Source organism: Mustelus asterias, chromosome 4, assembly GCF_964213995.1.
Source record: "Mustelus asterias chromosome 4, sMusAst1.hap1.1, whole genome shotgun sequence".
NCBI classification, from domain to species: Eukaryota; Metazoa; Chordata; class Chondrichthyes; order Carcharhiniformes; family Triakidae; genus Mustelus; species Mustelus asterias.
Window position 1 is genome coordinate 104,665,647 of NC_135804.1, and position 27,895 is coordinate 104,693,541.

General features: G+C 41.9%; 1 protein-coding gene across 6 annotated transcripts in view; it reads left to right on the plus strand.

The window, feature by feature from the left end:
- The window catches only part of clcn5b (chloride channel, voltage-sensitive 5b), a 140,289-nt gene that overhangs the window by 30,283 nt on the left and 82,111 nt on the right, over window positions 1-27,895 (plus strand). Inside the window, exon 2 of one of the 6 annotated variants that reach the window (XM_078211512.1) lies at window positions 10,841-10,921. The exons of the other annotated variants lie outside the window; for them this stretch is intronic. Coding sequence (XP_078067638.1) covers window positions 10,877-10,921 — 45 coding nt within the window. The 5' untranslated portion in view covers window positions 10,841-10,876. The remainder of the gene's footprint in view (window positions 1-10,840; window positions 10,922-27,895) is intronic. 6 annotated transcript variants of the gene reach the window in all.

Here is a 27,895-nt window from a genome sequence, read left to right on the forward strand (position 1 = left end):
GATAGTTTTGGGAGTACACTCAGGGAACTATGTGGCAATTATCTGTTGAGGTGGTTAGTGAGGACAGCAAAGTTTGAGGATGGATTTTTGTGGTGGATTGATGCTTTTGAAGGAAGAGGAATAGTGTCTAAAAGCAGAATTATTGACCATGTCCAATAGCCTTCCTGTAATCGGATTATTTAGTATACCAAAACAGTGGATAACAGAGAAGCCATCAAAAGTGATTTTCTGGATACGAATAGATAAGAGTGAAGCCAGGCGAGAGCTGTCCCACTCAACTAGATGATAGTGGCGGAGGGTGGTGTGGTCAACCGTGTCCAAGGTTGCAGACAGGCTGGGATGGATGAGGAAGGAAAGATTACTTTTATGTGGCTTAAAGTACTATAATAAACACTAGTCTGTGACTTAAACTTGTTAGCTTAGTATAATCTCCTCAAAAAACCAACTTTTGACCTCTCTGTCTTTGCAAGCTTTCCATCGCGTCTCCAAAATCAGTTCTCGTCTTTTCATGTTTAAATCCCTCCAGGAAGGTTTTTGCCTCTGCCACAGTACCAGAGCGTATTTTATCAAACTCACAAACTTTATTCTATGTGGTTATGATAAAGGTAATGTTTCCGTCCTCATCCATCCCAACCTGTCTGCAACCTTTGACACGGTCGACCACACCATTCTCTGCCACTATCATCTACCTGAGTGGGACAGTTCTCACCTGGCTTCATTCCTATCTATTTAATCATGTCCAGAAAATCACATCTGATGGCTTCTCTGCCTGCTCTCGCACTGTTTCATCATGCCTCTCCCGAAGATCTATCCTTGGCCCCATCTTCTTTCTCATCCACATGCTGCCCCTTAGCGATATCATCCAAGCACAGTGTTAGTTTTCACGTGTACGCTGATGACATCCAGCTCTACCTCAACACCAATTCTCCACTCCTCCACTGTCATTAAATTGTCAGACTGTTCACGTGTTTAAGAAGTGAAGGAAAAATTTTGGTAATTTCTTGATGTTCTATTGTTGTTTTACCATCTGACAAATTTAATAAGTGTGAGAAGCTATGTCAAAGTGCATGATATACAAAGCTCTGAAAAGGAAGTGAATATGATATAGATATTTATTTTAAAAATATATGTAGCTATATTTAGATAGTCAATGTTAAACATATTATTCCTCAGACCATCGTACTTTGTTTGCTATGTCTCTTACAATTATTTCCCATTATGTTGCTGGTGATCATCCAAAATTCCATATGGTTGCAATGATATTGGGAACAGAAAGCCAAGTACTTATCTTGTGGAGGCCTGGTATTCTTAATTAGCTGCACTAACATTACATGCGCAACAATTTGCACTTGCATAGCATCTTTAACATCGAGCCTCCCAAGTGCTTAAAACAATGGAATTATCTGTGTGTTAGAATGGATTTTTTGGAGTGAAACAGGTGGACAGTATCCTGAGCTCAGTGAAATTAATTTAATGAAGCATTCTGGAGTTTGTATATTAGAATGATGCACACTAGAAATCTTTCAGACAAATTGAGATGGTGATGCAATAGAATTCCAGTGTATCTATGTTGATGCCCTCATTTTGTTGACATGAAACTCCCATATCAAATCAATAGTCCTGTTATGAGATCTTTTAAGTATTAAGACTGGATTTTTCTCCCTTATAAAATATTATTTATATATGGCTGGAGCAGCAGAAAATGGGGGTTGCCGAAATCTGCCGTTGAATTCCTACGACTGCAACCAAAAATCCTGCTTCCTTTGCCCCGATAGGGAAATTGGTCACTCAACTGGTCTGCCTTCCTCACACACATAAATAATGACAGGTGTGTGAGGCATGAGGCGCTACAATTTTCCTCCTAACTTCCAGTGTCAACTCCCAAGCGCCCCTTCAGCTAACTGTTGGAAATACAAAATATCAGTTCCTGACCTAATGGACTAGTTTATGTATGAACCAAAACAATAACCCTATAAAGAAAAGGCTATTTGGACCAATGCCCATTGCATTTTTCCTCCAATGTAATTTTGCTGCCAAAGGACAACTGGGGCAGGATCATGACCCTGACCTATTTTCCTAAATCAGACATATTAATTGTGCTGAGCTGGATAACTACTATGCAGAGAAAGCCCTGATCAAAGTGGAGGAGGTTTATTTAATGTTTGTTTATTTATCAGTCACAAGTAGGCTTGCAATGGAGTTATTGTGAAAATCTACGAGTTGCCACACATCGGCACCTGTTCAGGTACACTGAGGGAAAAGTTAGTATGGCCAGTGCACCTAACCAGCACGTCTTTCAGACTGTGGGAGGAAACCGGAGCACCCGGAGGAAACCCACACAGACACGGGGAGAACGTGCATATTCTGCACAGACAATGACTCAAGCCAGGAATCGAACCCAGGTCCCTGACACTGTGAGGCAGTGGTGCTAACCACTGTGCTACCGTGCCTCCCCGGTATGTGTATCAAACAAAGCAGAATCCCTTCAAAAACGTTCAATTGTCAAAGTCTTCACTAGGGGTTGTGGTCAGGATAAGTTGTTTGAAAAGAGGGAGAAATCCCTGTACTCGCCCATCTACTTTCCAATAATGGTAATTGAAGATTCCTGCTGCTGGTCTGGAGTGAATTATCCTCAGCTGATCATTGTGTGTATGTATGTATGGAGGACAGCAAAGGGGTGACTGACCAATTTCCCTATTGAGCTAATTGGAGGAGAATTCCTGGCAGCACTAGCAGGGATTCAGTTGTGGACTTCCTCATCTGTTATTTTCTGCTGCTTCACCTTCCCATCACCTCTTTCCCCCTCCACCCGCAACAAATTTCAGTCCTTATATGAAGGAAAAATCCAGTCTTAATACACCAGCTTCACTTATGTGCTATGCCTTGAAGATTGCTACTCTTTACCAATATTTATCTTGGCCCCCTTTCCATTTTTATTTTTCTATACCTGTTAATTTCACCTTGCCACCCACTACTACCTTACTAGGAAATTGTATAGTTCGTTATACATCTTATAGGCCGCCTAACAGTTTGTGCTATCCTAGTTTTTGAAAGTACATAAGATGGTTGGGCATTCTTTTTATCTTCTGTTCCTTCTGCTCTTCTCCCCAGCCCCTTAGTTCAAAATAATAAGAGACTATCTAGTAGTGCCTTTCACAAATTAATATAGACCTGCAGGCACTAAGGGCACCCATTTGCTGCACCTTTTTTTTTGCATCAGTCCTGATGGTCAAGTCATAGATCAGCATTGTTGAAGACTTTGAACATGTTCACTTGACTGACCTAGACCTTGGAAGATATAAAACATGTATTACTTCATAGAAATCTTGATCAAGCATGGATCATATTTATCTTAACATAAAATAAACTTCTTGGGTTTATAATCACTGCCTAATTTAGATATTTTAAATAGAAGGGGGAAATTTTTAATTAATTACTCAACTCAAATGAAATAAGTAATTAAGACATGGCAGCAAACATACTCATGGCCAGGTCCTACAAACAACAGTGTTTTGGGGATAGAAAGGGAATTAACTTACAATTATATGGCATTAAACAACAGTTAAACATGGCAGACTCTTTATCCTAAGAACTGCATTGGGTAAATCACCAGTTAGTCTGTTTTTTATGGGTGGTGTTAGTTGGGGGATAAAGGTTGGTGAGGAGCGAGAGAACTGTTGTTCTTCCTTTCTAATAATACTATAGAATCTTTGTAACGTACCTGAGCAGATGGATAGGGTCTCAATCAGAAAGATGGCACTCTCAACAATGCAGCACTGCCACAGTAGTGATTTGATGTGTCAGCTTAGATTTTCTATTCACCAGTCTGGAGTGAGGTTTGAACTCGTGTTCTGACTCAGAGTACCAAGGGGTCAAGTTAATGGGTAGCATTATCAACGGTAGAAATGAGTAATGCACCATTCTTTTGGAAAACTCATTTGTATTTGGAGTATATTCATTTGACTTTCAATAAAGTGTGATGAGTTAATGGCTCTTTTATAGTCTGTCTGCTGTACATAGTATGTCTCTCAGTACAACTTTAGATCTTTGGCTTTAGAAACTTGGGTTCTGTTTGTAGAGAGAATTTTGAGCTGCATAACAATATGAAATAGCTGTGGTTGTAGGTCTGTTTTTAGAAGCAGTTTGCAATAATGGATTAAGAGGAACACAAACATATTGGCGCTATATTAAAACCAATACTGGTTTGGTAAAATATCCAGCTCTACCAATCAGAGTCCACTTGTCAACAAATCAGTACACTGTCAGGCAGTGTAAATTGTTGTTCCCTTAAGATTTGGTATTCTTGCAAACCTGTTCTGATAAGTGCAAGACAAGCTTTGACAGCGTGTCTCTTTTTTCAGCAATACTCAAGTTCTGTACTATAAAGTGAAAGGCAAACTACTAATCCAAAGGGAAATAATGCAGATGTTGGAAATCTGAAATAAAAACAGAAAATGCTGTAAATAGTTATCCGGTTTGGCAGCATCTGTGAAGAGAGAAACACGGTTCATGTTTCAAATCGATAACCTTTCACCAGCCTACATATAAACAGTTTCCTCTTCACTGCAACAAAAATGAATTTGCATCAATTTACTTAAAAGACCTGAATTCTAGCTTCACAGCAACATTTTCTGCATTGTTATAAAATCACTCAACGTGGTTTGTATATTATTCCTGTACTTGGAGGAAATCACCAAATAAGTGCAGTAGAGGAGAAGGAGTTTTAGAACTGCTTGGATTTCTATCTTAAAGTGAGGTTCTGATCTCGGCTGCTGTTTGCTGAAGTGACCGAGAATGGAAAACTGTATTTTCTGCATATTGCAGCAACATTTGAGATAAGATTAGTTACTCATTGGTTAGCAAGTAATTTATTAGAGCATGACACCCCTTATTTTCATGGTATAATTCACCTGTCATTGCAAGCTTCCACCCAACAATGAGTTGATGGTGCAAATCAGCACAAGTGGGTACGATCCAGTGGCCATTACAGAAACGTGGCTGAAAGGTGACCAGGACTGGGAGATGAATATCCAGGGGTATCAGGCGTTTAGGAAGAATAGACAGGAAGGAAAAGGTGGTGGGGTCGCGCTATTAATAAGAGATAATATCAGGGTAGTACTGAGGGATGACATAGGCTCTGAGGAACAAAACGTGGAATCATTATGGGTAGAGATGAGGAATAGTAGAGGGAGAAAGACACTAGTAGGTGTGGTATATAGGCCCCCAAATAATAATGTTGAGGTAGGGAGGGCTATAAACAAGCAGATAAGGGATGCGTGTAAAAACGGAACGGCAATAATCATGGGGGACTTCAATATGCACATTGACTGGCAGACTCAAGTCGGTAAGGGTGGAATGGAGGAAGAGTTCTTAGAATGCTGTCGGGATAGTTTCCTTGAACAGCATGTTACGGAACCGACGAGGGAACGAGCTATTTTGGATCTGGTATTGTGTAACGAGGTAGGTAGAATTAAGGATCTTATTGTGAAGGACCCTCTTGGGTCTAGTGACCACAATATGGTCGAATTTCTGATTCAGATGGAAGAGGAGAAAGTTTGGTCTCAAACCAGTGTCCTCTGTTTGAACAGAGGGAAATATGATAGGATGAGGGATGAATTGGCTAAGGTAGACTGGGAGAGCAGGCTGGCAGGTAGGATAGCTGAGGAACAGTGGAGGATTTTTAAGGAGACCCTTTTCAGTTCTCAGCAAAAATATATTCCAGCAAAAAACAAGGATTGTAAGAAAAGGGAGAACCAGCCGTGGATAACGAAGGAAATAAAGGAGAGTATTAAAATTAAAAACAGCTGCGTACAGAGTGGCCAAAAATAGTGGAGAAACAAGTGATTGGGAAAAATTTAAGAAACAACAAAGAGAGACTAAGAAAGCCATAAAGAAAGGAAGGATAGACTATGAAGCTAGGCTAGCAATTAATATAAAAAATGATAGTAAAAGTTTTTATAAATATATAAAAAGGAATAGAGTGGCTAGAGTGAATGTTGGACCCTTGGAGGACGAGAGGGGGGAGTTAATAGTGGGAAATGAGGATATGGCTGAGTCTTTAAATAAGTTTTTTGTGTCAGTCTTCACGGTGGAGGACACAAATAGTTTGCCAAATATTAACGATAGAGGGTTGGCAGCAGGAGAAATACTTAATACAATTAATGTTACCAGAGAGGCAGTGCTGGGTAGACTAATGGGACTGAAGGTGGATAAGTCCCCGGGTCCGGATGGAATGCATCCCAGGGTATTGAAAGAAATGTCAGAGGTAATAGTGGATGCGTTAGTGATTATTTATCAAAACTCGTTGCATTCTGGGGTAGTGCCGGTTGATTGGAAAACGGCTAATGTTACGCCGCTGTTTAAAAAAGGAAGGAGACAAAAGGCAGGTAACTATAGGCCGGTCAGCTTAACGTCTGTAGTAGGGAAAATGCTGGAATCCATTATTAAAGAGGAGATAGCAGGGCATCTGGATAGAAATGGTTCGATCAATCAGACGCAGCATGGATTCATGAGGGGAAAGTCGTGCTTGACGAACATGTTGGATTTTTATGAAGATGTGACTAGGGCCGTTGATGGAGGAGAACCGGTGGATGCGGTGTTTTTAGATTTCCAAAAGGCGTTTGATAAGGTGCCCCATAAAAGGCTGCTGAAGAAGATTAGGGCACACGGAGTTGGGGGTAGTGTGTTAAAGTGGATTGGGGACTGGCTATCCGACAGGAAGCAAAGAGTCGGAATAAATGGGTGTTTTTCCGGTTGGAGGAAGGTAACTAGTGGCGTGCCGCAGGGATCGGTACTCGGGCCGCAACTGTTTACCATTTATATAGATGATCTGGAGGAGGGGACGGAGTGTAGGGTAACGAAGTTTGCAGACGACACAAAGATAAGTGGAAAAGTGAATCGTGTGGAGGACGGAGAAGATCTGCAGAGAGATTTGGACAGGCTGAGTGAGTGGGCGAGGATATGGCAAATGGAGTATAACGTTGAGAAATGCGAGGTTATACACTTTGGAGGAAATAATAACAAATGGGATTACTATCTCAATGGAAACAAATTAAAACATGCTACCGTGCAAAGGGACCTGGGGGTCCTTGTGCATGAGACGCAAAAGCCCAGTCTGCAGGTACAACAGGTGATCAAGAAGGCAAATGGGATGTTGGCCTATATCGCGAGGGGGATAGAATATAAAAGCAGGGATGTCTTGATGCACCTGTACAGGGCATTGGTGAGGCCGCAGCTGGAATACTGTGTGCAGTATTGGTCCCCTTATATGAGGAAGGATATATTGGCATTGGAGGGAGTGCAGAGAAGGTTCACCAGGTTGATACCGGAGATGAGGGGTTTGGATTATGAGGAGAGGCTGAGGAGATTGGGTTTGTACTCGTTGGAGTTTAGAAGGATGAGGGGGGATCTTATGGAGACTTATAAGATAATGCGGGGGCTGGATAGGGTGGAGGCGGAGAGATTCTTTCCACTTAGTAAGGAAGTTAAAACTAGAGGACACAGCCTCAAAATAAAGGGGGGTCGGTTTAAGACAGAGTTGAGGAGGAACTTCTTCTCCCAGAGGGTGGTGAATCTCTGGAATTCTCTGCCCACTGAGGTGGTGGAGGCTACCTCGCTGAATATGTTTAAAGCGCGGATGGATGGATTCCTGATCGGTAAGGGAATTAAGGGTTATGGGGATCAGGCGGGTAAGTGGTACTGATCCACGTCAGATCAGCCATGATCTTATTGAATGGCGGGGCAGGCTCGAGGGGCTAGATGGCCTACTCCTGCTCCTATTTCTTATGTTCTTATGTTCTTATATCACCAGCATTTTAATTTAATTGCGTATATTTGAAGTGCTATGTTTTTCCTGTTGTCGGCTATTTAACAGTAAAGGCCATTTCCAGCTGTTAGAAATAATCAGCTAATCTCACATTTAACAAAGTGCATAAGAACATGCTGGTGCAACCATCCTTCTCTAAAAATGATGGCCTAAGCACCAAAGCAATTCAGTTACTTTGCCATGCAATATTGTAAGTGGCTGAAGAGTTCAATTCTTGAGGAGCATTACTTACCACAGATGGTGCAGAAATAAATCACAAGGCCAGATGTTTGAAACCTTTGCCTTTTTCCCTTCCCCATCAGCCACCCCGGCTTCCTGATGCAGTCCTGTCTGTTGTTCGCCATGTCTACCCAGCTTGCAATATCAATGGTGTAAGTTTTTAAGTCTTTTGGAAGTCTTTGAACTTGAACTTGGGTGAACCCGGTAATTGTAAAGTATCTGTAAGTTTTCCATAAAAGAGGTGTTTTGGAAAACGCCCTTTTTTAATTTAATGTAAATTACAAAGCCTGTGAGAAACATTCAATTTGGCAACTTGGCTTCCTCAAATACTTCATTTAGGGACTAAAAATCTTTGAAGCTTCAATTAAGGACTTAACTTTTGAACTGCGAAATTCTACTCTCCGCATCAAATTACCAGTAGGATCTCATGCACTTGTCTGCCCAGTTGTGCACTCATCCCTAATGTATGCACATACCTTTGATTTGAAGTTGCTGTGGCTTCCCAAGCAGAAAATGTTGTAACCCTCTTCACTGCACTTGAAGCCTTTGATCTGTAACAAGTTCAACTGCAGTGCCTCATAAAAGATTCAGCTGTTGGATCAAGGGCTTTCTATCAGCCTCCAGCCATCTGTGTTTATTTTTATTTTCCTTCATGGTTGATTGCACCTCTAGTACCCCATTGATTCTGATCTCAATGTAGACAGAGTCTAATCCTGATTGACAGTTTGTGGTTTTGCTTCCTCTTTTGCAAACCACTTGGCTGTGTGGTGGAGAGGATGCCTCTCATTGCTGAGGGGTTGGTAGTGCTTCCTCGACCCTTGAGGTTAAACATGCCAGGTCCTCGCTTGTGCACCAAAGCCCACCCAGTGCAGATCCTGCTGGGGTGGTAAGTGAATAACGAGGGCTGTTTGACTTGGGCTCTAAACCTGCTAATTGAACTTAAATTGGTGTATTTGAATATTAATAGGCTTCCCGCCCACTCTGGCCGGGAACCTAATCGGTGCTGGCAGTGCAGCCTGGGAAGGTTGTGCTGGCTTTGGCGACTGGCACAAAACCCACTTTCCTGCTGACTACTGATTTTCCGGGTCATCACAATTCATGATTGGGGCTAGCTGGCCCGGAGAATCCCGCCCTCAATCTTTATCTGAAACTGCTGCATGCTGATGCTAAAGGTCTACAGTGAGAAATACCCATAATCCAACATTAGCATCCCTCCCCTTGAGCAAAAGTTTGCACTGAAGTGGAAGTAAAGAAGTCAGACTGATTACGAACAAAATATGATGATGTGGGGCTGAGTGGAAGGGGAGAGTGTGGTTTAAGTGATGAAATAAGCAAAACTTGAGCTTGTTAATTCTCAGAATCTGAGATGAATTTTGATTGTAATCACTTATAAATGCCTCATTTGTAAAACCAAAGGAAACACAAATACACATGTAAAAATGGAATAGAATAAATTGTGAAGAATAATGCCTTTATCCTTGTTTTCAATAGCAGACAGGATAAACTAAGGCACTCTATTCAGTTAGTGTATGATGTCAAGCACCTCACTGAAAGATCAGATTGTGATGTAATTAGTTCAAGATTATGACAAAAAAATTATACTGGTCTACTGGCAGATAATGATTGTCACTTAACTTTTATACAAATGACACCCTAATACTTGACAATATCGCTCTCAAGTCATGCTACTCCCATACCACCTTGACACTGCCATTGTAGAATTGCAGCAGTATATGTTGTGCCACAGAGTTGTAGAAGTGATTTCTACCCATGAGCATCCGGAAATTTAACCATGCAATATGAGGAAAGCAGCAACCAGACGCAAGGCACTTCATCACTGAGAGGCAGAGAAGAAAAATAACACTACCATCACGCTTTCTAAACCATTTCACAACAACAATGGTAGACATCTAGGAGTAGTTTACAGTGTTACCCTTAATGGATAGTAAAGACAAGAAAATTACTTTTAAACAAAGTCTCCTATAAAGAAGCTGGTGAGTGCAACAGTTAATATTATCTCTGTGTAAATCTAATTTTTAAAAAATCCAAAGTACAGTACATCAGCAATGTTGGTCACCAGCAAATGTGCAGAGAGGAAGTGAGGAAATTCCCTACATTGGTAAAACTTCAGAAGTAATTAATTGGCTAATAAATGCTCTGGGACGTCCTAAAGTCATGAAATAATTAATAACTGCAAGTTATTATTCTTTAACTCTTAACTGTACTGCAAATATATGAAGCAAACATGTATACTGTATGCAAGTTAAAAGTAAATATCAAATTGACTTCAGAACTTGGTATTGTTGAAGTGATTGTATCACTGTCATTTGGGTTCCAGGACTGAGCAAAGGATATGGTAAGGGGTGTCACATAATTGATCATTTAACAAATTTGCTGTGTTTTACTTCAAAATGCAGCTTAAAACAATATATTGAACTTTTATACTGCAGTGTAGATAAAGTATTATAATTTTTCTCCTGACACTGCAGATGGAGAAAGTCAAGAAGTTATTTTTTAAACCAAACCTTGTCCCTAGTAGTTGGTGAATTAGTCGATCAGATGATAATTTTATCTAAATTAAATTAACTTCTATCAAGTTGAAGGTTAGAAAGTTAATTTTTCAACCCTTGTAATTATTTTGACTTTTGAATGCCCTGACCTGATTATACAATTTTAAACCAGATCACCAAGCCGAGCTCTATGAACATAACGAGCTACAGAGATTGCAATTAGCAAACTGTGAAATCAAACAAAAAGAAGAATCTAGTGAATTTGGAATTAATTCCATTCTTGCAGGTGGTGGTTTTCACATGCATCTGCTTGTCCTTCTACATGGTGGAGGTTACAGGTTTGGAAGGTGCTGTCAAAGGAGCCTTGGTGAGTTGTCACTGTGCATCTTGTAGATGGTACACACAGCTGGCATTATAGATCATAAGACCATAAGATATAAGAGCAGAATTAGGTCATTCAGCCCATCGAGTTTGCTCCATCATTCAATCATGGCTGCTATGTTTCTCAACCCCATTCTCCTGCCTTTTCCCCATAACCTTTGATCCCCTTGCCAATCAAGAACTTATCTATCTCTGTGTTGAATACACAGCAAGAAGTCTCACAACACCAGGTTAAAGTCCAACAGGTTTATTTGGTAGCAAATACCATAAGCTTTCGGAGCGCTGCTCCTTCGTCAGATGGAGTGGAAATGTGCTCTCAAACAGTGCACAGTGACACAACATCAAGTGTAGAAACTTGATGTCTGTGTCGATATACGTGATCTTCTTGGAGATCCTCTCCACTTGGAGCCGGCAGTTTGCGGTGTCGATGGTAGTCATGATGTGGAGATGCCGGCGTTGGACTGGGGTGAACACAGTAAGAAGTCTCACAACACCAGGTTAAAGTCCAACAGGTTTATTTGGTAGCAAATACCATAAGCTTTCGGAGCGCTGCTCCTTCGTCAGATGGAGTGGAAATGTGCTCTCACTTGATGTTGTGTCGCTGTGCACTGTTTGAGAGCACATTTCCACTCCATCTGACGAAGGAGCAGCGCTCTGAAAGCTTATGGTATTTGCTACTAAATAAACCTGTTGGACTTTAACCTGGTGTTGTGAGACTTCTTACTGTGTTCACCCCAGTCCAACGCCGGCATCTCCACATCTTAAATACACAGCCACAGCCTTCTGTGGCAATGAATTCACCACCCTCTGGCTGAAGAAATTCCTCTTCATCTCAGTTATAAAGGGTCACCCCTTTACTCTGAGGCTTTGCCCTCGGATCCTAATTTCTCCAAGGTGACCAAAGAGGTGGATCAGGGTAAAGCAGTTGATGTGGTGTATATGGATTTCAGCAAAGCGTTTGATAAGGTTCCCCATGGTAAGCTTTTGCAGAAAATGCGGACACATGGGATTGAGGGTGATTTAGTGGTTTGGATCAAGAATTGGCTAGCTGTAAGAAAACAAAGGGTGGTGGTTGATGGGAAATATTCATCCTGGAGTTCAGTTACTAGTGGTGTGCCGCAGGGATCTGTTTTGGGGCCGCTGCTGTTTGTCATTTTTATTAATGACCTGGATGAGGGCGTGGAAGGATGGATTAGTAAATTTGCGGATGACACTAAAGTCAGTGGAGTTGTAGACAGTGTGGAGGGAAGTGGCAGGTTACAGAGGGACATAGATAAGCTGCAGAGCTGGGCTGAGAGGTGGCAAATGGAGTTTAATGCGGAAAAGTGTGAGGTGATTCACTTTGGAAGGAGTAACAGGAATACAGAGTACTGGACTAATGGTAAGATACTTGGTAGTGTGGATGAACAGAGGGATCTGGGTGTCCATGTGCATAGATCCCTGAAAGTTGGCACCCAGGTTGATAGGGTTGTTAAGAAGGCGTACGGTGTGTTAGCTTTTATTGGTAGAGGGATTGAGTTTCAGAGCCAGGAGGTCATGCTGCAACTGTACAAAACTCTGGTGCGGCTGCATTTGGAGTATTGCGTACAGTTCTGGTCGCCGTATTATAGGAAAGATGTGGAAGTGTTGGAAAGGGTGCAGAGGAGATTTACCAGGATGTTGCCTGGTATGGTGGGAAAATCGTATGCGGAAAGGCTGAGGGGCTTGAGGTTGTTTTCGTTAGAGAGAAGAAGGTTAAGAGGTGACTTAATAGAGGCATACAAGATGATCAAAGGATTAGATAGGGTGGATAGTGAGAGCCTTTTTCCTCGGATGGTGTTGGCTAGCACGAGGGGACATAGCTTTAAATTGAGGGGTGAGAGATATAGGACAGATGTTAGAGGTAGGTTCTTTACTCAGAGAGTAGTAAGGGCGTGGAATGCCCTGCCTGCAGCAGTAGTGGACTCGTCAACATTAAGAGCATTCAAATGGTTATTGGATAAACATATGGATGATATTGGAATAGTGTAGATTAGAGGGGCTTTAGATTGGTTCCACTGGTCGGCGCAACATCGAGGGCCGAAGGGCCTGTACTGCACTGTAATGTTCTATGTTCTAAAGCTTAGGAGTAGTCTATGATTTTGTGAGTTTCAGATTAAATAGTGCACTATAGTCAACTATCTCACTGTAGTCACAGTACAAAAGGAACTTTGAATGGAAATGATCAATGTCGTTAGCCTCTGTACTCTTTCACTAATCCTCCCCCCAAAAAGTTACACTATTTTCCTTGTACTGAGATGTCCTGTTGTGGAGGAGTATCTGAGCAAAATTGGGATTCTTTATAAAATGCATTTATTAAAAAGAAGAAAAGGCTTTTGATAAGGTCCCACATGGGAGACTGATAGCAAAGGATAGCCCATGGGATTCAAGGAAATTTGGAAAATTGGACCCAGAACTGGCTGAGTGGCAGGAAGCAGAGGCTGATGGTCAAAGGGTGTTTCTTGAACTGGAAGACTATGTCTAGTGGGATCCCGCAGGGATCAGTGTTTGGGCACTTGCTGTTTGTGGTTTACATAAATGATTTAGATTTGAATGTAGGAGGGTTGATCAGTAAGTTTGTGGATAATATGAAAATGGGTGGTGTGGTAAATAGCGAAGAGAGCCTTAGATTACAGGAGGATATTGACGGCTGGTCAGATGGGCTGATCAGTGGCAAATGGAATTCAACCTGCGTAAATTTTGAGGTGTTGCATTTGGGCAGGACAAACAAGGCAGGGGAATGTATGCCGTATGGCAGGACCCTGAAAAGCATGGAGGATCAGAGGGGCCTTGGTGTGCATGTACACAGGTCCCTTAAGGTAGCAGAACAGGTGGATAAAATGGTTAAAAAGACATATGGTATACTTGCCTTTATTAGCCAAGGCATAGAGTTTAAGAGCAGGGAGGTTATTATGGAGCTATATAAAATGCTGATTAGGCCACAGCTAGAGTATAGTGTGCAGTTCTGGAATCCACATCATAGGAGGGACATGATAGCATTGGAAAGGGTGCAGAGAAGATTCACCAGGATGTTGCCTGGGCTGGAGAGTTTTAGTTATGTAGAGATTTTGGACAGACTGGGGTAGTTTTCCTTGGAGCAGAGGAGGCTGAGAGAGGACATGATTGAGATGTATAAAATTGAGGGGCATAGATAGAGTAGACAGGAAGAACGTTTTCCCTTGGTAGAGGCATTGATTTAAGGTAAGGGCAGGAGATTTTAGAGGGTATGTGAAGAAAAACTTTTTCACCCAGAAGTGGGCATCTGGAACTCACTGACTGAACAGATGGTGGAAATAGAGACCCTCATCACATTTAAGAAGCATTTAGAAGTGCACTTGCGATGGCAAGGCATACAAGGCTATGGGCTGGAAAATGGGAATAGAATAGTTAGGTGGTTGTCTTTGATCAGTGCAGATATAATGTGCAGAAGGACCTATTTCTGTGCTTAATACCTCTCCGACTTTATGATAATTTGATTTTCAAGTAGTTAAAATTTCAAGTAATGGGTTAATTATCTTTTTATTTGATCTCTTTCTTCTAAAAGTATTAATTACAGTAAGTACTGTTGAGACACACCAGCTAGACTCCATAATTCCAAATTGTTGTCTGTTTTACCAGACTGTTTTCATTAATAATGTAATTATATGACTCTTTCATTTTGACTTTGTTTTCTGCTTGCCAATTGTTGAATTTTTCAGTAAATAATATACTTGGCAGTGCTTATTTGGACTTGGTTGCTACAGAGCTCGTAGCTACAACAATTAGAACTACCATGGTACTACAATAATGAGAAATTATGCAAACTATGGGTGTATTCCCTGAATTTCAGAAAGTTAAGGGGTGATTTGTTGATGTTTAAGAGGAGCAGGTGGGTTAGGTAGGGAGAAATAATTTCTGCTGGTTGGGGAAAGTAGGACTGAGGTTATAAACAAATAGTGCCAGACTTTTCAGGGGTGAAACTTAAACAGTTTTGTACATAAAGTGCAGTACGGTGGCACAGTGGTTAGCGCCAGAGACCCGGATTCAATTCTCAGCTTGGGTCACTGTCTATGCCGAGTCTGCATGTTCTCTCTGTGTCTGTGTGGGTTTCCTCCGGGTGCTCTGGTTTTCTCCCACACTCCAAAGATGTGCTGGGTAGGTGCAATGGCCATGCTAAATTCTCCCTCCGTGTACCCGAACAGGTGCCAGAGTGTGGCGACTAGGGCATTTTCACAGTAACTTCATTGCAGTGTTAATGTAAGCCTACTTGTGACACTAATAAATAAACTTTAAACTTAAAAGTGGAGAATCTCTCTTCTGAACAATTGTTCATCTTAATTCTAAGATTGATGGATCTTTTTTAACTAAAGGTATTAAGAGATATGAGGAGAGTGTTTCTGGGGGTGGGAGGGGGAGGCGGTGGTAAGTGGAATTAGGTTGCAGATCAACCATGATCTCATTGTGTGGCAGAGTTAAATTGAGGGGTTAAATAGCCCACAGACGTTCCTATCTTCCAAACTCTCAACTTTATAAAGGCAAATGTAATGTTAAAATTAACTCCAGAGGGGAATTTTCTGCCCGTGTTGTGAATACTTTCTACTCCGTTTTCTTGAGCCATGTTACAATAGAAATCATGTGCTTGTGACTAATAGTGTTACCAAGCAATTACTCACCGGTTCAGCTGTAGCTCAGCCACATGACTTTGCTTTTTAAATTGTTTTGTTCTTGCCTCATAGCCTGACTTAAAATTCAGTATGCTGATTGAGATATGAAACCTGTCAAAACATTTCGTAATAAATCCAGGAAAATGCCAACTGCTCAAAAGATGTGAATGAATAAATTGTTCATTGCGACAAGTCACTTGCTCTGATGATTCAGCCATATTTTCTGATACAGGATTGGGACCTCTTTGATTCTTGCAGCATCTGAATACTTAGAGCAATTGATATATTCAGGAACGCAAAGAGAAAATGCTGGAAAATCTCAGCAGGTCTGGCAGCATCTGTAAAGAGAGAAAAGAGCTGACGTTTCGAGTCCAAATGACCCTTTGACAAAGCTAAAAGGCATAGAAAGTGGGAGATATTTATACTGCAGGGTGAGGGAATGAAAGATGAGTCATTGCCACAGAAACAAGGGGTAAGGCTGCTAATGGCAGTCCATAGGCAAAATATAAGGTGTGAATGGCCAAATGGCAGAGAAGCTGAAATCAGAGGGTAAGCAGATGAAGATGTGGGGAGAGGGGGGAGATGGGTGGAGAGAGGTAAAATTGAGAAAAAGGGGGAAAAAGGATAAGGAAAGGGGGGATAAAATAGGGGGAAAGAGTCGGGGGAAAGAAAAATAAAGTAGGACAATAAAGAAATAAAAGGTACAGAACAGTTAAAAATAAATAAAATGAAAACAAAGGGGTCGAGGTGGGGTAGAGCGAATCAATCTGAAGTTATTGAATTTGATGTTGAGACTGGAAGGCTGTAATGTGCCTAGCCGGAAGATGAGATGCTGTTCCTCCAGTTTGCTTTGAGCTTCACTGGAACATTGCAGCAGGCCAAAGACAGACATGTGGGCAAGGGAGCAGGATCGTGTGTTAAAATGACAAGCAACGGGAAGGTCAGGGTCCTGATTGCGCACAGACCATAGGTGCTCAGTAAAGTGATCACCCAGCCTACATTTGGTTTCTCCGATATAGAGGAGACCACATTGGGAGCAGCGAATGCAATAGATCAAATTGAAAGAGGCGCACGTGAAACACTGCTTAACCTGGAATGAGTGTTTTGGACCTTGGATGGTGAGCATGCAAGAGGTGAAATGTGAGAACAAGGGGTCTCTATCCTTGTTCGAGGAGGGAGGGGGTGAGGGTTGTGACATGGGAGATGGACCGCATACCGTTGAGGGCCCTGTCAACAATTGTAGGTGGGAATCCAATGTTGAGGAAGAAGGAGCACATATTAGAAGCACCACTTTGGAAAGTGGCATCATTGGAAAAAATCGAAGGAGCTGAGAGAAAGGGATGGAGTCCTTACAGGATGTAGGGTGTGAAGAGCTGTCGTCTAGATAGCTGTGGGAATCAGTGGGCACCCCATCAGCCTTGGCATGCAAAGCATAATCTCCGCTATTTTCGCCAACTCCAGCGTGATGCCACCACCAAACACATCTTCCATTCACTCCCTCTGTCAACATTCCGCAAAGACCATTCACTCTGGGATAAGCTAGTCCACTCCTCCACTATACCCAACACCTCTCCCATCACCCATGGCACCTTCCCATGCAATTGCAGAAGGTGTAACACCTGTCCCTTTACCTCTTCCATGCTCACCATCCAAGGCCCAAAACATTCATTCCAGGTTAAGCAGCGTTTCACTTGCACCTCTTTCAATTTGATCTGTTGCATTCGCTGCTCCCAATGTGGTGGTCTCTATATTGGAGAAACCAAGCTTAGACAGGGTGATCGCTTTGCTGAACATCTTTAGTCTGTGCACAATCATGACCTTGACCTTGCTGTTGCTTGCCATTTTAACACACGATCCTGCTCCCATGCCCACATGTCTGTCTTTGGCCTGCTGCAATGTTCCAGTGAAGCTCAATGCAAACTGGAGGAACAGCATCTCATCTTATGGCGAGGCACATTACAACCTTCCGGTCTCCTCATCGAATTCAACAACTTCAGATTGATTAGCTCTACCCCATCTCGACCCCTTTTTTTTTCATTTTATTTATTTTTTAACTGTTCTGTACCTTTTATTTCGTTATTATCTATCTTTGTTTTTCTTTCCCCTCACTCTTTACCCCTATTTTGTCCCCCTTTCCTCACCTTTTCTCCCTCTTTGCTTCCGCTTTCCCCCCCTTTTCTCAATTTTACTTCTCTCCATCCCATCTCCCCCCTCCCCCCACATCTTCATCTGTCACAGTTTACAGTCTGATTTCAGCTTCTCTGCCATTTGGCCATTCACACCTTATATTTTCTTCATGGACTGCCATTAGCAGCCTTTCCCCTTGTTTTTGTGGCTATGACTCATCTTTCGTTCCCTCATTCTACAGTATAAATATTTCCCACTTTCTATGCCTTGTAGCTTCATCTGGACTCAACATCAGCTCTTTTCTCTCCCTACAGATGCTGCCAGACCTGCTGAGATTTTCCAGCATTTTCTCTTTTGGTTTCAGATTCCAGCTTCCACAGTAATTTGCTTTTATCCAGTGGTATATTCAGGATCTTGCATCCTCTGCATAAGAATTTTGCAGAAGCAACTTTCACTCCAGATTAAAGTCTATTTAAAAATCACTTGGCTCCAAGGTTTGTATTATGCAGTCATATATTGAGGGCGGCACAGTGGTTAGCACTGCTGCCTCACAGCGCCAGGGACTGGTTTCAATTCCCGGCTTGGGTCACTGTCTGTGTGGAATTTGCACATTCTCCCCATGTCTGCGTGGGTTTCCATCGAGTTCTCTGGTTTCCTCCCACAGTCTAAAGATGTGTGGGATAGGTGGATTGGCCATGCTAAATTGCCCCTTGGTGTCAGGGGGACTGGCTAGGGTGAAAGCATGGGGTTGTGGGGATGGGGCCTGGGTGGGATTGTGGTCAGTGCAGACTCCATGGGCCGAGTGGCCTCCTTCTGGGATTCTATGATCTCTTGCGTGGTATTTTACTTGTGTCTAAGTTTTGTGGAATCCTTGTGAATATGCAACTTGTGTTGAATCTTAACAATAATTTGTTTTCACTAAGGGTTTGTGGAATAGAGAACAAGGAGTGAGGAAATAATCTAATGAGAATAAGTGAAACATGGTTGCAGACTACATTAAATTGCAGTTAGATTTTGTAGAATATAAAATCTTTAAATAATGTTTCACAAAAGAAGAAAAGGTGACGGGTAGCTGTGATAATTAGAAATAACAGAATGGCAGTAGCAAGTGTCACTAACCAGGCTGATGTTAATTGCGTGGGTGTCCAACTTGGAAACACTGATTCGTGGTGGTGTGTAGTTTCTTCTACAGGAACGGTGTCAGGGGGCATGTGTGATACCAAGTGAGAACAATAATCACCCCAGTTATAGTATAACACCGATTAAAGACGATTACAATGAAGAAAATACACATATACATGAACAGGATTATAATAATCTAAGTTATGCACAAGTAGGGCAGCACAGTGGTTAGCACTGCTGCCTCACAGCATCAGGGACCCGGGTTCAATTCCCGACTTGGGTCACTGTCTGTGCGGAGTCTGCACTTTCTCCCCGTGTCTCTGTGGGTTTCCTCCAGGTGCTCCAGTTTCCTCCCACAGTCCGAAAGACGTGCTGATTGGGTGCATTGGCCATGCTAAATTCTCCCTCAGTGTACCCGAACAGGTGCTGGAGTGTGACGACTGGGAGTTTTTCCACAGTAACTTCATTGCAGTGTTAATGTAAGCCTACCTGTGACTAATAAATAAACTTTAAGTCGGAGTTACCCTTCTGACCCAAAGTACATTTACAAGATCTGAACTCTTTCAGGGCTTCCCTCTGCCCAAACAACATCCAGTCCAATAGATCTATAAGTAAAGGCCAGCTTATAGTTACCACACTGTTTATGATTGAATGGTTATTCTGCGGAACATCTCTTCTTGGTAAAGCAAATTTATGGGTTTTAACTGCCTCCACGAAAGGTACTCTGTACACAGGCTTCTGATCTGCTGATCAACACTGGCTTACGGGCTGCTAGCTTGACTCTGCGCTTCAGGTTGCTTGATGGATAATGCCTCCTGCTTCCACAAAAAAGTTGCCAATCCATTGTTTCCTTTTGAAGATACTCTCTCAACATTTGGCTGTCTGTCCCCCTGGGCGTCTGTTAGTTTTAACATTAGCATATGTATGTCTGCCCCGAAGGGTGCCATCATCTACCCCAAAGTATTTTCTATTAGCAGGATGATGTATTTCTATTTGGCCTGTCTATAACTGCTAATCTAGTTATTGGGATTCCCATCTTGTGAAATACCTTTTTGAAATGCTGGTGGGCATCTAACCTGCTGGCACATTCGTGACATATGAAAGAACGTAACAATGAGATAAAACAGATTCCATATGACTTGAAGGTAATGGATTTGAAGGCATATCACCCCCTATTAGGAATATGCTACAGACCATCATGTAATGGTCTGGAGAGAGGAATACGTAGGAAAATGTACAAAATGAATTTAAAAAGTACTTGTCATGAGGGATTCCAACTACCTCCCTGACAACCGTCCCCAAGGAAAAACAACTTGGTGGAAGTTTTTACAGAACAAAATTCCTTTCTGACTCAATATGTAAGAAGCTGAACAGGAAGGAAGCACTGCCAGATCTTGTAAGGGGAAATGAACCAGAGCAGAGAAAGGAAGTAAGTGTGAGTAAGGGTGCAGTGATCATAATATCATAATTAAGTTTGAGATCATGACTACAGGACCCCAGTTCCAAATAGGATTGCCATTGTGGCTGCTCAAACTAGGGATGGGATAGCAGACACATAATTATCCCCTTTCAAAAAAATCAACATGAAAAGGAATAGTGCCAGAGAACTGGGCGGCACGGTAGCACAGTGGTTAGCACTGCTGCTTCACAGCTCCAGGGACCTGGGTTCGATTCCTGGCTTGGGTCGCTGTCTGTGTGGAGTTTGCACGTTCTCCTCGTGTCTGTGTGGGTTTCCTCCGGGTGCTCCGGTTTCCTCCCACAGTCCAAAGATGTGCGGGTTAGGTTGATTGGCCATGCTAAAATTGCCCCTTAGTGCCCTGAGATGTGTAGGTTAGAGGGATTAGCGGGTAAATATGTAGGGATATGGGGATAGGGCCTGGGTGGGATTGTGGTCGGTGCAGACTCGATGGGCCCAATGGCCTCTTTCTGCGCTGTAGGGTTTCTATGATTTCTAATGGAAAAGCAGGCATTGTAATTCCTATCTTTAAAATGGAAGAGGAACTAATCCAGGGAACTGTTCGTCACTTAATAGAATGGATTGGTACCTGCAGGAGTCCATAATGAAGCTACAGCTAAATATGCGCACATGTACTCATATGAAGTTTGATGTTGAAATTTGAGTGCAATACAAAATTATGGAGGTGAGGGGAAAGGGGTTTATATCTCATAAGAAAGTTGCATGATGGGTAGTCTGACATTTTGAAAATGTATAGGAGAAATTAAGTTTTGGGTTTTTTGATTTAATTTGATATATTATTGTCACATGTATTGGGATACAGTGAAAAGTATTGTTTCTTGCGTGTTATACAGACAATGCAGATGTTCATAGAGGAAAAGGAAAGGAGAGGGTGCAGAATATACTGTTGCAGTTACAGATAGAGTGTAAAGATCAGCTTAATATATGTTAGGTCCATTCAAAAGTCTGATGGCAGCAGGGAAAAAGCTGTTCTTGGATCGGTTGGTACATGTTCTCAGACTTTTGGATCTTTTTCCCAATGGAAGGAGTAGTATGTCTGGGCGCATTGGATCCTTGATTATGCTGGCTGTTTTTCCGAGGCAGCAGGAAGTGTAGATTGGAGGCTGGTTTGGTGATGGATGATTGTATTCTGTGGGTTAGTGAGTCGAGGTTCCAGCTGCAGAAGGAGGAGCTGAGCCCTAGGCCATGGAGTCTGGGGATGAGTTTTGTAAGAATAATGGTGTTGAAGACTGAGCTGTAGTCAATAAATAGGAGTTTGACGCAAGTGTCCTCCAGGGTTCAGTGTAGGGCCAGGGAGATGATGTCTGCTGTGGACCTGTTGCGGTGATGGGTGAACTGTAGTGGATCCAGGCAATCGGGGAGGCCTGAATTGGTCCATGCCATGACTAATCTTTCGAAGCACTTCATGATGATGGATGTCAGATCCACCAGGTGATAGTCATTAAAGCAAGCTGCCTGGCATTTCTTTGGTACAAGGATGATGGTTGTCTTGAAGTGGGTAGGGACTTCGGATCGGTGTAATGTTATAATTCAGGTCAGAAATTCCAAAGTGTTTTATGAAGTCCGCCTGGATCATAAGTTTGCAATTTGAATTTGGCTAGGGTAAGCATGAGATGTTTCACTTTAGATATGATTCAAAAGTCCTACTAGGGGGCTTTTAGCAAACAAAGTTTATTTAGGAATACAGTTAACACGTATAGAAAGAAAATTAGCAATAACCGTTACCAATTACAAACAAGAAAAAAAACAACCATGATATTGTTTAAACTTCAATAAATATATGAAATGTTCCAATCAAACAAACTTCCCTATACAAAACCTTTGCCCCAGGTTTAGCACAGAAAGTACGAATGCTCACATGATTCTGGAGTTAGTCCTTTGGTTGGATGCTGCGGTTCTCTTGACACACACACAGACAAGCTTGGAGCCAGAACAACTTCCCAAAACATCAGGGGGAGGGAGAGAGAGAGAGAGGCTCTAGATACTAACCATCAACAGCAGAACTTTCACTCCAGGAAGGCAAGAAGCCTTGCTTCCAGCTAGCTAGCAGAATTTCTAACACCAGGGAGAGAGAGAAACACTGCTCTTCAGTCTGATGTCCACACTCCTCCTAAACTAAAACAGCAGCGAGCAGCCCAAAGCTGAAAGTGAAACTTTGAATTCACTATGAAAAAAAACTGTCCAAAAAACATGACCTGCCACCCAGTTGTAAATTCCAAGTCATTGCATGAGATCCAGATTAAAAATAAACAAAACCTCATTTAAGCCATTGAAGCAGCAATAAAAGGACTTCTGGCAAACAGTTCGGCAACCATGAAACCAAAAGGCCTCCTTACAACTGTAGAGAAATACGATTTTAAGAAAAGATTTCTTAAAGGTACACTAGCGTCACAGTAAGGAGAGATTAACGATGTCTGCGAATAGGCCTGCCAGCTGGCACGCGCACGATCTGAGTGCTTATCTGGACAGCCCATCCGGGCCAGTCACTTTTCGTGGATTGACTTTCGATAAGACCGATTTGGCGTCTGCGATGGTGACCTCAGATACCGGTTTGGTCTAGACTTCCAGAGCGATAGGCATGCTCTCGCTGGCCTCTTGCTCAAAACAGGCATAGATTGTGATGAGCTCATCGGGGAGTGGTGCATTGGTGCCAGCGATTCTACATTGCCTTCACCTTTTAACCTATTATGTCTTGCAGACTTTGCTGTAGTCAGTAGGCATCTGTGTGGGTAGCCTGGGACTCTAGCTTGGTCCGCTACCCCTATTGTGGCTCTGAGATGGAGGGAAGAGGGAGCCAAAGTGTTGGTTTAGGGCCCTGTCAACCACAGTGTGAGGGAATCCTCAGTTGAAGTAAAAGGGAGACTTATCAGGAACACTGGTTTGGAAGGTTCCATTGTCAAAATAGAAACTGGGAGAATGAAATGGAGTCCTTACAGGAACTGTAATCAAAGAAGCTATGGAAGTCGATTGGTTTATGGTAGAACTAAATGAAAAGCCATATTTGGGACGTTGTTAAGTTTGTGAGGGCAAATCCGGACAGCTGAAAACTAATACGAAGGAGTGAGCAATTTTTTTTTTGCATTTAGAGGTTTGCTAGAAAGAAGGGTATGAAATCAAGTCAACCCATGCAAGGAACAGATTGCAATGGCTTCTTATTCCCATTTGTGAGGAGTTAGCCAAGTGGTATTTGTTTTTCTGTTAATTTCTGTGCTTGCTTGTTTGTAAATAAAGCAGTTTAATGATTCACGCCTGGCTTCATCACATTAGTCTGCCTTCAGCAAGATTGGTGAATCACGGTGGCACAGTAGTTAGAACTGCTGCCTCACAGCTTCAATTCCTGCCTTAGGTCACTGTCAGTGCGGAGTCTGCAAGTTCTCCCCGTGTCTGCATGAATTTCATCCGGCTGTTTCCTCCCACAGCCTGAAAGACATGCTGGTTTGGTGCATTGGCTATGCTAAATTCTCTGTGTACCCGAACAGGTGCCGGCGTGTGGCGACGAGGGGATTTTCACAACTTCATTGCAGTGTTAATGTAAGCCTACTTGTGACACCAATAAATAAACTTTAAACTTTAAGTGCATGTACAAAAGATATAGCCATTTCATGTTAAAATGGGGTTCAATTGTTACGCTTATGGGTTATGCTATTAAATAGTTAAATGTTGACCTCCTATGGTCACACTGCTGGAAATTAGATGCTTGGACCAATTAACTGGAATGACCAACACTCTAATAGCTCCAAGAAATTCTAATGCAGACCCTAAATTTGTAATATGTTTCTTCTCCTGATTGTATGGCTTAGATAAAGGATTTAATTTTGGGGAAATTGCCTGATTTGGAGTAGAAACAGTTGTTAATCAGGGATGCTTTAGTGGGTAATTTCATTTGACTGTCAATTTTAGTTGCTTTACACTATCTTTTCGCCAATTTTCTGGTACCTCAACCTTCAATGTTTGAACAGTTTAAAAATAAATAAACTGCTCATATGCAAACTTTGAAAATGTCTGTTGTGTGACCTTTAATCTGTTTTCCAGCCTATGTTCTCCCTGTCTCTCTTTTCTGAAGATGCTGGTACTTGCTGGAAAATGACTCACTCCATCGTATCACTGAAATAGCTAAATTGTCAGACAAGTAATAGACATCAGTACCAGCAGATTATTCAAATACAGGATTCATCGCAGTCAAACAAAATTTTGTTTTCCATCCTGGAGATCCACAAAAGAGAATTCACTGGGTTGTCGGAGTAGAAATTCTGGCTGAAGCTACTGCCAGCCTGACTAGCTCAATAGGGACAGATAATCAAACCTGGGACCTTTTTGGTCTGCTTGGCTCAGCTACCCATTGAATAAACTCATCAAATGTTGATGATGTCCACTTTTCTGAATGATTTTGCCTCTTTTCAACTGTTCTCCTTCCATGTCATTTTGTGGAGTGTACTGAAACGGTTTGTGTGGCAAATATTATGAAAATTTGTGTGTGTCTACTGAGAGTACAATCTTGAGAGTTTTCCAGCTTTTACTGTTGTGAGTGACAGATGCAATGTGGACTGGCGCCTACATGTAAAGGACTAATTATTGTTCTTTAATTTGTATTCTGGGGCTCTGATGTCAGTGAGTCCACTTCTGGCATTTTTCTTGCTGCATCCATTTTTGCATAGCCCCGTGGCAGATTCATAGATTCAGATAAAATTCCCTGACGTTGGACTCTTGGCAAATGAATTAAAAGTACAGCATATAGGAAGTATAATTACCACTTAGAGCTCCCTTCAAAAATCAAAGGGATGGTTAGGATGGGGAAGTGAGTGGGAAGTGGCCTCCGCAGAGGAATTGATGACCAACAGTGTTCTGTGTTCCTGAACCAGAATGCTGTATTATTTCCAGGCTATGAAATGCAGAAACTTTCATTTACCAGATACATTGAAGTGCTGTAGCTTTGGGACTTTATTTACAGGAAACAACCTTCCTTCCCTCAGCTTGATTTGTTTATCACTATGTGCACTTTATTTTAGGAGCTTGATGTTCTGCCAGAAAATACATACTCTTAAAGATTTGCCTGCAGTGAAATGGATTTTCTCACTTGGCGTATGTATGAGGAAACTGAGCTATGTACAGGAGGCTTCAGCTGCTCCTGAATTTTCTGGATTTGCTTGGAGTTACACAGACCTGGTTTGGTTTTGTCCCAAATTGAATCCTGATTAAGGATACAAGTATCACATATGGAGATAAAACAAGCTGTTAGTGGAAAAGGCTGCACATGAATATTCCATGATATCATTGAGCATCTTGGGCAGCAGAAGAAATTGCTGCCATCACTGTATCTGAAAGGCTGTCCTGCAAGTTTATGGTGTGCAGAAGTTTGGTGTAACTAAGTAGTTTGTAATTATAGCTATTGACTAAAATTACAGACACAATCCTAAAGAAATTTCAACTTGAATTAGATGTTCGATTCCTTATTTTAAATCACAATCGATTTAAAGCTTAATGAAAGCAGAAAGTTTGCCAGTTCTTTGAGGGTTAAAAAGCACACATTTTACTATTTTCTGCTCTGCCCTTAATCCACACGAATGCAGTCATCCTTTAAATGTGAAGAAATGCACTCCCAGACTGTGGATAAGTATAGCTGATAACCACAGTTTGTTAACTTATATACATACATTCCTCAAACAGAGAGGACAGAGACCCCCACCCCCCCCCCCCCACCTCACCACCCCCCTCTACCTCACCACCCCCCTCTATTCAATTTAAGAGTATTTAGGTTAATTATAGTGACCAATTGCCATCTTGGCTGAGATCAGCAAGTTTAGCATAAATATGGATTGAACCTGGATCTTTCCTGGTCTGTACAGCTTAATGCAATGCTTCATACCTCATTGGTCCCATGGAAGCATTGTGAGGTATCTTTCATGTACATTAGTGGAAGTATGATTGTAGATATGAGTGTAATGTCTAGATCACCAGACCCAGAACCAAAAGCAGTTCTCCCTTTAATCAGTTGAGTGCAAAACATGTGACCAATTGATCAGAGAAATCTGTATCAACAAATCACAACCCTATTTTAGTTCTAGAAATGTCTCATATAGTTCATATATTTTGTAAGAAAGCCAGTTCTTGCAACATATGATTGATCTAATTTCTCTGTCCCTTCTCCGATTTCCCAACCAAACCTAATTAATTTGCAACATAAACTGAAGCCTAGATAAATCACTAGTGTTTCTTCAACTGTCATTGCTGTTAGGATTTTGTTTTATTCATTCGTGGGAAATGGGCGTTGCTGGCTTGCCAGCATTTATTGCCCATCCCTAGTTACCTTGTCCAGAGGGCAGTTGAGATTCAACCACTTTGCTGTGGCTCTGGAGTCACATGCAGGCCAGATCAGGTAAAGAAGGCAGATTTTCTTTCCTAAAGGACATTAGTGAACCAGATGGGTTTTTCTGACAATTGACAATGGTTTCATCGTCATCAGTAGATTCATAATTCCAGATATTTTATTGAATTCAATAATTCTCATGATACTCATTTAAGGATGGGAAGGGAGGCTCATTTTAGTTGGGCCTCCCTGTCCTGCATTTGATGCTTTTGGGCCCAAGTTTGCCACTTAACTTCCTTTCAGTTCTAGCCTCCTATCTCCTTCCATCCACAAAATGGGATCATCACGCCCCTAAGGGGTCATTCTAACCCTAATTCACCCAGCAAAAATGAGTCATTGCATTTTCCAGTGGAACATTAGCAAGTCCAAAGACAGTGTTATTAGGACACACCATAAACTCTTTTCTTGTCCCTGTCTTCCCATTGCTGTGACTGAAGAAAATACTTACTATGGTTAAGCTTCACAACAAGTGTTTGTTTCATTATTAAGACCATATACTTCCATCTCCAGAATATTGACTGCTTTCACTCTTTCTGCATCTTACCACCTATGAAGGCCATATCATTGCTTTGTCATCTCCAAATTTAAAAGTTTAAAGCTTTCTTTGCTGCTCTTCCATTGCTAGCACATCTCATCTTCCCACCCTCAACAACCTCCAGCTTGTTCAAAATGCACTCATGTTTTCTTTTGTGTGGAGATGCTGGTGTTGGACTGGGGTAAGGACAGTAAGAAGTCTCACAACACCAGGCTAAAGTCCAATAGGTTAATTTGGCACTAGCTTTTGGAGTCTCAGACTCCTTCATCAGGTGGGTGAGGACTTGTGTTCACAAACAGGGCATATACAGACACAAACTCAATTTACAAGATTAATGGTTGGAATGCGAGTCTTTACAGGTAATCAAGTCTTAAAGGTACAGACAATGTGAGTGGAGAGAGGGCCAAGCACAGGTTAAAGAGGTGTGTATCGTCTCCAGCCTGGACAGTTGGTGAGATTTTGCAAGTCCAGGCAAGTCGTGGGGGTTACAGATATGTACCTTTTAAGACTTGATTACCTGTAAAGACTTACATTCCAACCATTATCTTGTAAATTGAGTTTGTGTCTGTATAGTGCCAAATAAACTGTTGGTCTTCAACCTGGTGTTGTGAGACTTCTTACTGTTCTTCTTTTGTGCCAGGTAGCCATTTACCCTTGAAGCAAATAAGATGACG